Source organism: Triplophysa rosa, linkage group LG18, assembly GCF_024868665.1.
Source record: "Triplophysa rosa linkage group LG18, Trosa_1v2, whole genome shotgun sequence".
Classification (NCBI taxonomy): domain Eukaryota; kingdom Metazoa; phylum Chordata; class Actinopteri; order Cypriniformes; family Nemacheilidae; genus Triplophysa; species Triplophysa rosa.
In genome coordinates, this window is record NC_079907.1 from 1,994,722 (window position 1) to 2,007,044 (window position 12,323).

At 38.8% G+C, this 12,323-nt stretch overlaps 1 protein-coding gene across 5 annotated transcripts in view; it reads left to right on the forward strand.

Moving 5' to 3' along the window:
- The window catches only part of ptprea (protein tyrosine phosphatase receptor type Ea), a 52,415-nt gene extending 48,075 nt beyond the window's left edge, over positions 1-4,340 (forward strand). For all 5 annotated transcript variants that reach the window (XM_057358280.1, XM_057358282.1, XM_057358281.1 and 2 more), the window contains 9 exons: positions 270-405; positions 658-807; positions 896-989; positions 1,544-1,620; positions 1,703-1,837; positions 1,920-2,045; positions 2,672-2,823; positions 2,902-3,037; positions 3,382-4,340. In XM_057358280.1, the coding sequence (XP_057214263.1) occupies positions 270-405; positions 658-807; positions 896-989; positions 1,544-1,620; positions 1,703-1,837; positions 1,920-2,045; positions 2,672-2,823; positions 2,902-3,037; positions 3,382-3,456 (1,081 nt within the window). In that variant the 3' untranslated portion in view covers positions 3,457-4,340. The remainder of the gene's footprint in view (positions 1-269; positions 406-657; positions 808-895; positions 990-1,543; positions 1,621-1,702; positions 1,838-1,919; positions 2,046-2,671; positions 2,824-2,901; positions 3,038-3,381) is intronic.
- The last annotated feature ends 7,983 nt before the right edge of the window (positions 4,341-12,323 follow it).

Sequence of the window (12,323 nt, forward strand, 5' to 3'; positions counted from 1 at the left end):
TCGTGGTCCTTTCCCGGACCCACCCCCTTCTCGCTCTCTCCCACTTCGCTTCCTGTCCTCTCTATCACCAAGCTGTACAATTAAAGGCAAAACGCCAAAAACAAATCTTAAAATTTTTTTTTTAAATAATGGACAATCTTTGCACACATTTTGGTGGTCATTAAATCTTGAAATACTTTGTTTTCGCACTTGTCTTTCATGAATACGTCATTAATAACGGTAATGATGTGGAAAATCATTCATGTTGTTATTCTTTCTTTCCGCCTCAGTGCCGGGGTGGGCAGAACAGGAACGTTCATCGTCATTGACGCTATGATAGACATGACGCACGCAGAACAGAAGGTGGACGTGTTTGGCTTCGTGTCACGGATCCGAGAGCAGAGGTCACAGCTTATTCAGACAGACGTGAGCAGAACAGTTGTCTTTATTTCCACTGTTACAGTGTTACCCGTCGGAACTCTCCTGAGGTCTCACATTTTTCAATTTAGTGCATTTCCTTACATCACTTTTATGAGCTGCTTTCAGCCCGTCAAAGTTCTTTTTTACGTGTCGAAAGAGACATTTAAATCAAGAAAATCCGATATGCTTTGTTATTCATGTTTTTGAACATAATAAATACACCGAATTTATGATGATTTACATCATTGTGTGTTACAGTTACAGTACTCTTTCATCTATCAAGCTCTTCTGGAGTATTTTCTGTACGGGGACACAGAGCTCGACGTGTCCTCTCTGGAGGGTCACCTGGATAAACTGCACAACACCTGTGCACCGCTTGACCGCGTGGGCCTGGAGGAGGAGTTTAAGGTGAGGGACGTCGCCCCTAAAGGATATTTATTCACACAAGTGTTCGGGATTTTTCAGCGGACTTTTTTAATACGTTTTTCTTTTTTAGAAACTCACAAACATGCGCATCATGAAGGAAAATATGCGGATGGGAAACCTTCCTGCCAACATGAAGAAAAACAGAGTCCTTCAGATTATTCCATGTGAGTTTAACATCATCTGTGAAGAAGATGAAAGACCTGAAATGAAATCTTGTTCTAGAAACTGATACAAATCTGAATTTAGAGGTGAAATATGCCACTAGCCGCCAAAAAACAACAACATTTAAAATCAGTTTGTGAGGACTGACTGGGTGGGACATAATTGGGATTAACCAATGGCGTGAGTTTGGGGGCGGGACTATATGTTTGCAAAACAGGTCGATTGTTTAACACTTGTTTGAACATTTTTTTCATAAAATGTACATTTTTCTGAGCTACTAATTGTACTGAAATGACACACTTAAAATTAATATGAATAAATATTTAATTCATTCTTACGATTTCCTTCGTGAACTATGCTTATTGTTCGTTTCTAAGACAAAATGTTAAATGTTTTGTCATTTGTAAGTCACTTTGAATAAAAGCTGAACAAATATATGTTAATGTAATTTCAAATATGATTAAAATCTTCCTTTTAGTCTACTTGTAATCCTGAGAAATTGTTCCTCACACCAGGAATGAAAAGGATCGTTTCTGTTTCATTTCATGTTTTTTAGATGACTTTAACAGAGTCATCCTGTCGATGAAAAGAGGTCAGGAGTTCACCGATTATATCAACGCATCTTTCATTGATGTAGGTATTTAATCACTCTTTTCATAGAAGTGTTTGTACATTACAAGTTTTTTCTATATAGACGTTTGTGTGTGTTTTGCAGGGGTACAGACAGAAGGACTATTTCATCGCGACGCAGGGTCCTCTGTCAAGCACGGTGGAGGATTTCTGGAGGATGGTTTGGGAGTGGAAGTGTCACTCCATCGTAATGCTGACAGAACTGCAGGAGCGAGATCAGGTACACACAACAACACGAAGCCATCTGAGCACTCTTGCATGACTTTCAGAGTCATCTTTTTCTTTACTTGTGTGTGTTGCAGGACAAGTGTTTTCAGTACTGGCCCTCTGAGAACTCGGTGACGTATGGAGATTTCACAGTGGAGATGAAAGGAGACACGCTGTGTGACACGTTCAGTCTTAAAGATCTGCTGCTCACATACGGACCGGTGAGTTTCTGTGAATATATAGAGCAAATATTCACTGTGTAATACTGATGATTTTGTGCACGATATAAAATGAGTATTTTTATGTCCGTTTTATTTGCCTATTAAATTTCTGTCATCAGTCTTGCTTTACTATTCCTTGTCTTGTGCAGAATAAAAACCTGGTTTAATAGTGCTTTGCCGTTCATTTGTTTTTACTATGGCTTTATTGTAGTAAAAGTGTACTAACCATGTTTTATTGGCAGATTAATAACTCTTTTGTTTTAGGGTTCATTTCCTTTTGTCTCTGTCCTCAACTAAATTTGACAATTTCTACAAATTTAATTTTTCTGGAGTTTGATATTAAGAAATATGATTTTTGTATGTTTTTTTAATCAACTATATCAACACTCTAAGGAAATGTCTTGATTGTTTTAGCTTATTATAATGCTTGTTTTGTCTTATTTTAAATCATTTTAGGCTTGCTTGAAAGTTTGTAAAGTGCCCCTGGTTGTCAAACTTTTTGTCTTTGTAAATCATTTCAAGTTTTCGATGATTTGATACTAAACGAATAATGAATCTGTCACAAGATTTCCGATCGCCATGTGCGTTGATGGTATAACTGATCACTGTGTGTGTGATTCTGACAGGACAAACACACACGTTTAGTTCGACACTTTCATTTCCACGGCTGGCCAGAGATCGGCATCCCAGCCGAAGGTAAAGGAATGATTGACATCATTGCATACGTTCAGAAACAACAGCAGCAGTCGGGCAACCATCCCATAGTGGTGCACTGCAGGTAACACACACACACACATCACGTCACTTTCTGGAATGAATGTCATGCCTGACTCGTGTGTGTTTGTGTGATGTACAGCGCTGGAGCAGGACGGACCGGTACATTTGTCGCTCTCAGTAATATTCTGGAGCGTGTGAAAGCCGAAGGTTTGCTGGACGTGTTTCAGACCGTCAAGAGTTTACGAATGCAGCGGCCACACATGGTTCAGACGGTGGTCAGTTCGTTAAACCTTCTCACAGAATTAATCGATCATAGTTTCAGAAAAAATACCACGCTGTTACTATAGTAAGATTGTGCACGTTTGCTATTAGTCACCACTTTTATCTTAAAACAAAATGAAAGCTGAAAGTTTCTTAGATTTTTCAAAAGGGATTTTAATTCATCTTTTATTTGTTACGATTTATAGTTATTTATTTATAGATACTATTTATTTATTATTGAATGTTATATTGAATATGAATTATCAAGTAAATAATCGCAATAGTATTTTTGGCAAAAACAGTCAAATATTTTAGGACTAAATCCCACATCTCTCTCTGTCTTTCTGTCTGTTCTCAGGAGCAGTATGACTTCTGCTACAGAGTGGTACAGGACTTTGTCGACATTTTCTCAGACTATGCCAATTTTAAATAATCTAATCTGCCTTAAATGTTTGAGTTGTTGGATGCTTTTTTACACGCCGGTCGATCAGGATTTTCTACCACGACTGAAAGATAATTCCGCTCTATTTTGCTATGCACTTCTCCTCAACGTTACTAAAAAACCATATCTATCTGTAATATAATGTACTAAGGCTACTAAAGTTTTAAAAACTGTAAATTTGTCTTCTTTATAACATATTTAAATGGTTTATTTTATTTTGGTCTCAAATTGTTTTTATTACAACAGATCATTCCAGTTTCTGTTTGAATTGTAAAATAGTGTTTGTCTTTGTTTGTTTGTTCAACAAATTATTTTTATTTGTTTTTTGAAGAGTCGTTTGGAATTTGTAAAGCTGTAGCTGTGATGTATTTAAAGACAGGACAACCTGCGAGATCGGACATTTATGTGAACGTTTCATATGGTTTTATTTATTCAGAGTTGTCTTATGAGAGATCTCATTGTGTCAAAGCATTGTTTTTAATCCCTGTCTTTAACATTGTCCTTATCAGCCATCGCAAATGTGAATGTTGTTGACTTTTTGGTTTTAAAGCAGCAAATATTTCCATCAAATGAAGAGGCTATGTGAGATGATTTGAGTTTTTGAGAATATGGCTAGTGTATTGTTCTTAAGAAAGGCACAAACGTGTTTACCTTGAAAAATCTGCAAGAATTTGCATTTAGAGATGATCTTGCACACAGCAGACAGGAGATGTGTTTGTCTCATGACCTTGCCCCTGTCTCCCTGAGAATTTACTGAGAAAAGCTGCATAGGTTTGTAAAGCACACAAACATACATGACTGATTGTTGCCTTGCAGAGGGCAAATGATTTCCAATAAATGAACAAATGCATTATGAAACACACTTGTCCTGCCTTTTTAAACAGTACAGTCATAAACAGTCATATTAAAATCACAGTTATAGAAGGCCATGTCCATCCATATCAAAGTGCCATGGCATTACTTATCTGATGCCATTTGTGTAAAATGATAGAATACATGGCAAATATTTCAGGAGACGCATTTAGCACTATTTCATGTCAAAGTAATGCCTCCGCTGCACTGTAGCTATGAAGTAAATCAATTGGGGAAAATATTTTTCTTTGCTCACAATGCAAAGGTTATAAAACCATATATTTCCATATATGCTGCCATCTGGTGGACGTGTGTGTTATTGCCGTTATTGGCAGGGCCTGTATATTCAGGTTCACTTGGCCATCTAGTCTTGATAATGATAAACCAGTTTAGTTTACTGTCCTTGAAGAAGAGGCTCCATCCCTTTCCCGACTACACCACTGAATAAAATGAGGTCATGTATGATAAATTCACTTTTTAACTAAATAATATTAAATCACATTTTGTATTCAATGTTTATTAAATATAGATAAGGTTTAAAATAAAATTGGATCTAATATGTAAACCATCACAGTTTGCTTTTTATAATAGGCTACTTAAACTTAAACATAATTACTGAAGATATAATATCACTATAATAATATGATTATCATTTGTTTATTAAATCTAGATAAGGTTTAAAATAGTATTTGATCTAATATGTAAACTATCACAGTTTGCTTTTTTATAATAGGCTACTTAAGCTTAAAAATAATTACTGAAGATATAATATCACTCAAATAACATAATTATCATAAATCATAATTATTGTCCGGTGGTTCACAATACTACTAAAATGTATACTGCTAATTGGTATTATTATTAATTCTTCTTATTATTATTTTTTATTATTAATTTTCTTGTTTCTCTGCATTGTTTTCTGTTGAGTTCTTACAAAATAAAAATATATACTTGACAAAATCTAGTTGTTAACACAAAAAAGAAAAGCTTTGTCACATGCAAAAAACAAGATGCAAAAATATTACTTTTAATAAAAAAATCAACCCAATAAACGCTTTACTGTGTATGTTCATGCTTCCGCCGGCAGGTGTCGCTATTTAATTGCGTTGATAACCCAACACGACTTCCGGTCTGAACATCGCTTCAAAGAAAATGTGTGTTCGACTTTTTCGTTGTTAGTTCTACCAAAAAACCTATACAACATCATAGAGAACATATACACAACATTTAAGTGTGTTCGACATCACGAGGTGCTTGGCAGACTGATTGGTGTTTGACTTCAAAGTTCCTCGCGACGCGATGATGTCATACGCCAATCGGTCTGCGGCTGCGCATCGCCGCACGAAGTTCAACAACAGCGGTGAGTATAAGTTGGCTGCTGTTTTGTGATCACGTTGGGTTGAGCGTACATGAGAATGTTGTTGTTATTTTCTGTTCACCTTTAAGTTACCAGCACAAGTTTAGATGACAAAATTCAGCAAGAAACTGGCTAATAAAAACAAAACCCTCGTCAATAAGAATTACTCATAAGCACTTTCATCATCCCCAGAGCCTGTGTTTCTAACTCAGCTAAAGATATACCAAACTTCTGCTCCCACTTTTCCCAGCATGTCTTTTTGCAAAGTGCTTTTCTAATTTCATCCAGAAGATGGAGAAACTGCAGGAGGTTTGAATGAAAATGTGGATTTGTTTGTGGCAGAGCCCAGCTGAGAGCCCGGGCCCTAATAGAGCTGGGCATTGGGGGCTGAGCTCTGCCGACGGGACCACGATTCAAAGTGTGTTTAAATGCAGTTAAGAACAAATGAAGCTGCGTTTTAAGATGAGAGGAAATTTAATTTGCACAACCAGGTAGTTTGAGGTTTATGCCTCCAATCAAAGTGGTTATGAGAGAACTGGTTGTTTATGCGGATATGAGCTTATTCAGAGGTCCTGAGGTCCGAATGAAGTCCTTTAGATTTCTAAATGCATTTTTAAATATTGTTCAGTATGTTTTGGGGGGTGGTTTAAAGGCTTGGAGATGTTTTGTCATGTGTTTTGCGACAACTTTTAGTTACTGTAGGATTGTGTGGCGGTGATTAATATCTTGTATCCTTCCAAATATTGGCAATATTTTATATTTCTTGATATTTTTGCTTTTGCTAAGAAAGGTTAAACAAATGCATTATTTGGATGGAACTTTGAAATGTTTGTGCAATTCACTAGTTGCACAAGATGGCGCCTGTGAGCTTTTTTTTGGGACGCCAGGGTCGGCAGATTCATTTCCGGTCGTACAATACTGTATGGGAAAAGGAGGATTTTTGGCCGGCAAATGTTGGTGTTTTTTAGATAAAAAAAGAAAGTAATATATCAGCGATATGACAGATCCTCTTTACATTGCTGTGCACTCCGTTAAGCCAAAACAGCTCGATAGTGTTATACGACCGGAAATTAGTCCGCCGGCCCTGGCGTTGCGAAGCTCACCGGCGCCACCTTGTGCAACTAGCCCATTTCACAGTAAAATGTAGACGTAGGGCCTGTTTTCTAGCGTTATATTAAATGAAAACATGTAAAAGCTGCTTGAGGTGATTGAAAAGATTGGTTGTGTGACCACCCTTTGTCATGACCATTTTCTTGCACACTAATGATGACAATTTGTTTAGTATTCTGTTTTCTAAAAAACCAAACCATCCCATTATATAGTGCAGATTGTGCACACCTGTGTAGCTTGTTGGTGCCTTTTACATCAACACCCTTTACACTGCTCCATTTAGACTAGGCCTGCAAAGGTAAAATGTATGTCTTTTGATTAAATTGGATTCTTTATACAGCTACAAAAAAGTTGGCTCAAATATAGATCTGTTAATATGGTGCTTATGTCGACCTTGGTGGTGAAGCCACTGAGGCGCCAATGTTTCCTGAACATTATGGGAAAGCAGATGGTTGTGCTTATTGTCAGCACTAAAAGGTCACCATTTACTTACTCAAGTAGACCGTATTGTAACTGAATTTAGGCAAAAAGAGTTCGTCTTTAGAGCCGATGGATGATAAAAATGATGTGGAAATGGAGTGTTTTTTCTTAGTTTGGATATTTTCCCGGACACTTGCTATTCGATATAAACTAGCCTACATGTAGTGCCTCTCTAAAGCACATACAGTGCGTGTGTTGCGTGTTTTTGCGCTCGTCTCTCTCTCTCTCTAAAGTTCTCGCTCTAATGTGCTCCTCAGAAGTGTGTGACTGCTTGTAGGTCGTCTGAAGTCAAAACGGCTCCCCCGACTCCGGACCCTGCTTCATTAAAACGCTTCTGTAATTGCTCGACTCCAACACAAAACGCCTCGTATCTGTACATTTGCAAATTTCATTTAACCTTAGTCTCTCCTTTCGTACCCCCGGTGGATAATCACTTTGTTTACCACAAATTAAACCCGGACTGATTGTTTACCAGCCTCAGAGTCCCACCACATTTCTACAACTCTCCTTTATTTATTTCAATAATCGCAGAGCGGGGAGTAGTGTATATGCCGCGTGCTCATCTACATGAAAATTGTACAATTAACTTTTGATTAACCAGCTTGTTCGTTTTTTCTCCGTTTCTCCCGGCGCTCTGCCGTGTAATGGCTAGTCTGAATTTTAATAAACGCCTTTAAATTGGGAGCGGCCTTTCCTTTGACTCGAATGAATGCGGGCGAGCAGGCGCAGCGTTGAATAAACGCTCGCTAGAACAATAGCGCAGGCTGCCAGTTTGTGGTATCATCTTTAAGTATGCAAGGATGAAAGCGCGCGCGTTTGTCCATCAAAACAACAAGAAAAGAAGCCACTAATTCAGATGGCACAAAGTCAAGTGCTTTTCGAGGGCTCGCGCCTCTAATGATGGAGTGAGTGCGCGTGTGCGCGCAGGGGACATGGGGTCCTCCCTGAAATCATCCATCACGTAACGCACTTATCTCAAACAATTAGAGCGCACAATAACTGAAGAATGACTTTTTGTTGTGCTGTGGCTGCATGCAACAGCGGCGGAGAGCGATAACGCCGTCTGGAGACCGACCGAAAGTCTCCTCAGACTTCGGCCGCGGCTGCAGACCTCGATTATTCTCTCCGCGGCCTGCTGCGCGGAAAGGTTGCACGTTTGTCCCGCTGAATGAACGGCGTCTTCGCGCGTTCCTTCGGGGAGATGAGAACTCCCTTCGAGGGGATGAACAATAGAAGTTGATTTGAAATACTTTTGTAAACAGGATGGTAAACAACTGATGCAAAATCACATCTTTTATCAGGGTTCTTGAAGAAGCTGGGAAAGGTCACCGATTACAAATAACAATACAGCATCTATTCAGATACTTAATGAAGTTTTTAATTTCAGTCGAATGAGCGATCTTTGATTTAATGTCTGCTTGTAAATGACAACAGTAATTATGATAAATGGCCTTTTTTGCATTTTAAGAAGATTTAGTCGTTTCAACTCATGCATAAAAGTTTATAAATGTGAATGGGTAGTTGACAAATATACCGTAGGCCTACATGTGTTCAATGGTGTGACCTAGTAAGCATTTAGAAAACAAACGGTTCATAATATAGTGTTTTATATTATTAATATTTATAATATGAAATAACAATAAAGATAATTTCTCTTATACAATTTTTTCTACATTTTTGCTGTCACACCATGTGACACATTTACACATTATTTGTCAACTACTCGTATGCTGTCTATTTTTTTAACAGTAGCATGTGAAAGCGTATGCAGTGTTCTACAATAAATGTTGTAGTGTAGGATACGGAATGTCTCTCAAGAGGCTTTGTTGAACTGCACATTTTAGTGTTAGTAGTAGGTCACTTTTGTTGGAAAGTTAATGCTTTACATGAAGTAATCTTACTGCGTGTAGTGCATTGTGTATAAATGTGGTATTCGGAACATGGCAATTTTTTTGCATAGCAAAAGTTATGGATAGTATGGTTAATTCTGGTAAAGACTTGTTTGTAATACGTTTACACTGTTTTGTTCATTTTATGGAATAAATTCATGCGACTATACTTTTACTCATGTGTCGTGTTTAATGGTTGACAAGTGGTTAGCTTTAGGGTAAGGGGCTGGGATTGAGGTTAAGTGCTCCTAAAATATCTTTGAATCCATAAACATTTATTCAACTATTTATACTTTTACAAATACAAAAATAAATGCGTCTTTATCTGACTGCACAAAAGGGCATGGAGTCGTCTTCATAACAATCGCTAGAGGGCGCTTAAATTTAAAACGTGAACTATTGTCGTAATAAGCTATACGTGCACAAACGACCTTTTGAGTCGTTTTTACCGGCTGAAATTATAAAACGATCTGTTCTCAAAGTTCACAAGCACTTTTTTAATACTTTTAGTACTTAATAGCTATTTGCAAAACCCAGTGACAAACATAAAGGGTGACTTAAAATAATAATTTATGACAAAAAGTAAAAATCACAAAATATGGAAATACAAGGTTTAAGAAGGACAGCAATGATATATTTTTAAATGTTTGTTTATTGCAATCTCATGTTTATTGTGACACTGCAAAAGGTTTCACATGCTATATTTATGTATGTATGTATCTATCTTTCTCTCTCTCAACAGGTATTGTTCTGGCTTTTGTGAAAACTAGTAACTTGGTGTTAGCACTTATTGTTTTATTGCCCCTGTGACATCTCGTTTTATCGTTTCCTAATTCTCTGTAAGTCGCTTTGGATAAAAGCGTCAACTAAATGTAAATCTGTATGTATGCATGTACAGTATGAATGTATATAAACACTACTTTTCAAAAGTTTAGGATCACTTATTCACTCCTTACTCGTACTGTTTTTGTTTTAGATTGTAGAATAATAAAAAAACTCAGCAAAATAATAATTTGATGATGAGAATTACGGTATGTGACTAAAGAAAGCTATCGCCTTGATTTGCCTTGAATTTTCAGAATTGGCATTTTATCAGCCAGTTTCTTCAGGTCTCGCCCTGCATCTGAGATGCTTTTTAAACAGCGTTGACCTAGTTCCCATCTTTGCTGGGCTCTTATTGGCTGCCTTTTCTTCATTACTCTATTTAGTCCAAATCATCCATTACAATTATAGAAATGATCACTTTTCACACTTATATTTACAAAACCATTTCAAATAAGCAAATGCCTTTAGATTAAATGAATTTTAAGATCACAAAAATACATTTCAGTCAAGTGATTCTAAAGGTTTGCACGGTAGTGTATATAGTGTAATGTCTATAGAAGGCAACGTTTTATAATGTAATATAAAAATAGCATGTAGATGTAAACAGCTTTATTGACTATAATGGCAAGGATTTAGTTGTCGTCACTTGTGGCACTGCTCACACGGTGTTTGTCTGTAACACAGCTTCTTTTGTAACCCCTTCATACAGTGTTTTCATTCTAGAGGAAAAGAGACACAAAGAGAAAAAAACTCTAAATAACAACGAAAGAAATCGTGAGTTCTTAAGACATTGGGCCGATCCGTTGGGGAAAAGCACAGAAAGAGTGTCAGACAGCGGAAAACAGAGCTATGAACAGCAGCTGAGGAAGATAAAACCAGCTTTGTGCTTTTTTATTTCTCACTGATGGCTGCCAACAAGGCACGAGTTCCAGTAGAAACAGGAATATCTGATGGGTCATGTGCTGTATAATGAAAGAAGCCGATTCTGGGGACATGTTAGAAAGCAAGGTGATTCTCCGTCTCCCGGGACGAGTTTTCAAGATCCGGGCACCCGTAGTGGAGAAACGGAGACACGGGGTTGATCTATAGTTTATAAACTGACCAAAATAATTAGCATTCAAATGAGATTTGAGGGGAGCGTTTGACAGAGGAGATGACACGAGCCAGCGGTGCCGTATTCCCCCGACTGTCCCACCGCATCGCAGACACGCCGATCGGCCCGTTTGTCATCTTTTACAACTCGGAGAGGAAGAAAAAAGACAAGCGTTTGGCTGACGACGTGACGCTGCAGTCAGAGCGAGTCTCATTGAAGAGGCGCTTTGCAAGTTTTTAGCCGCATGAATAATTCGACATTTGAGCGTGTTGTCGCTCTACTCTGGATGTGTTTCTCAGAAATCTTAAGAGCGCGTCGGCTGCGTTTTAGGGGTTTCGCAGCAGCTCTCCGCCTTGTGTTCTCGTCCCACTTTGTTCCGCCAGAACACACATTCGAGAGACGCAAATTAGGGGCCCACCAAGTTAGCGCTTTTTAGCGCCACGGAACCAAAGGAAGGCTGTCGTTGTCACAAAGGGCCGAGAGAGACAGAAAAGGCAAAAGGCATACAGGCAACATTTGGGCAGCCGTCCAAGGCCCCGCTAAGAGGCCATTGTTCGCTCACAAGAGCCGCGGGGCTGGGAGGGAGATACGGGGGGATTTAGCGACATGACTTGAAGCAGGGCTGCGGGAGCGAGAGGATTGGGGGATGACCAGATTAACGTGTCGGCCTGGAAGCTTCCCGTCAACTTTATCTCCTCCTGCATGGCAGTCGTAACAAAGAGAACAACCTCAGTGCTTAAGGCCATGAAGCAAAACCTGTAGAGTCCTCAGTCTGAAGAGCCTCTTCTCCCTCTCTCTCTGGCACAGGGGCGCGCGGCGTCGCATGTAAAGGCGCAGAGGCTGTCAGCGCAGACGGCTCCACTGGGATCTGGCGGGGCAGGGATGCCGAGGAAGAGAGGAACTTTGATGTAAGCTTGTAATCGTGGTGCCACAGCCTCAAATGCGGAGTCGACAAACAGCAAACAAAGCTTGTCATTCGACGCGCGAAAACAAACAAAATAAAAAAGCGTCTGCGGTGCGACTTCAAAAAGAATGCTGTAAAAGTTGAGGCCGGCAGTACAAGAGCTGGATAATTGTCTCTTTGTTCTGCGGATTTGTGAGTGTTGTGGAAGAGATTTCAAACAAAGGAAAATTTAGTAGCTGAGACGCGTTTGAACAAGTAGAACATGAGAGCGCAAAAATGACGTTATATAAGCGTTAGGAACCGATACAAATGCTTTATGGGTTGCTTTTTACAGCTCTCATGATTTGA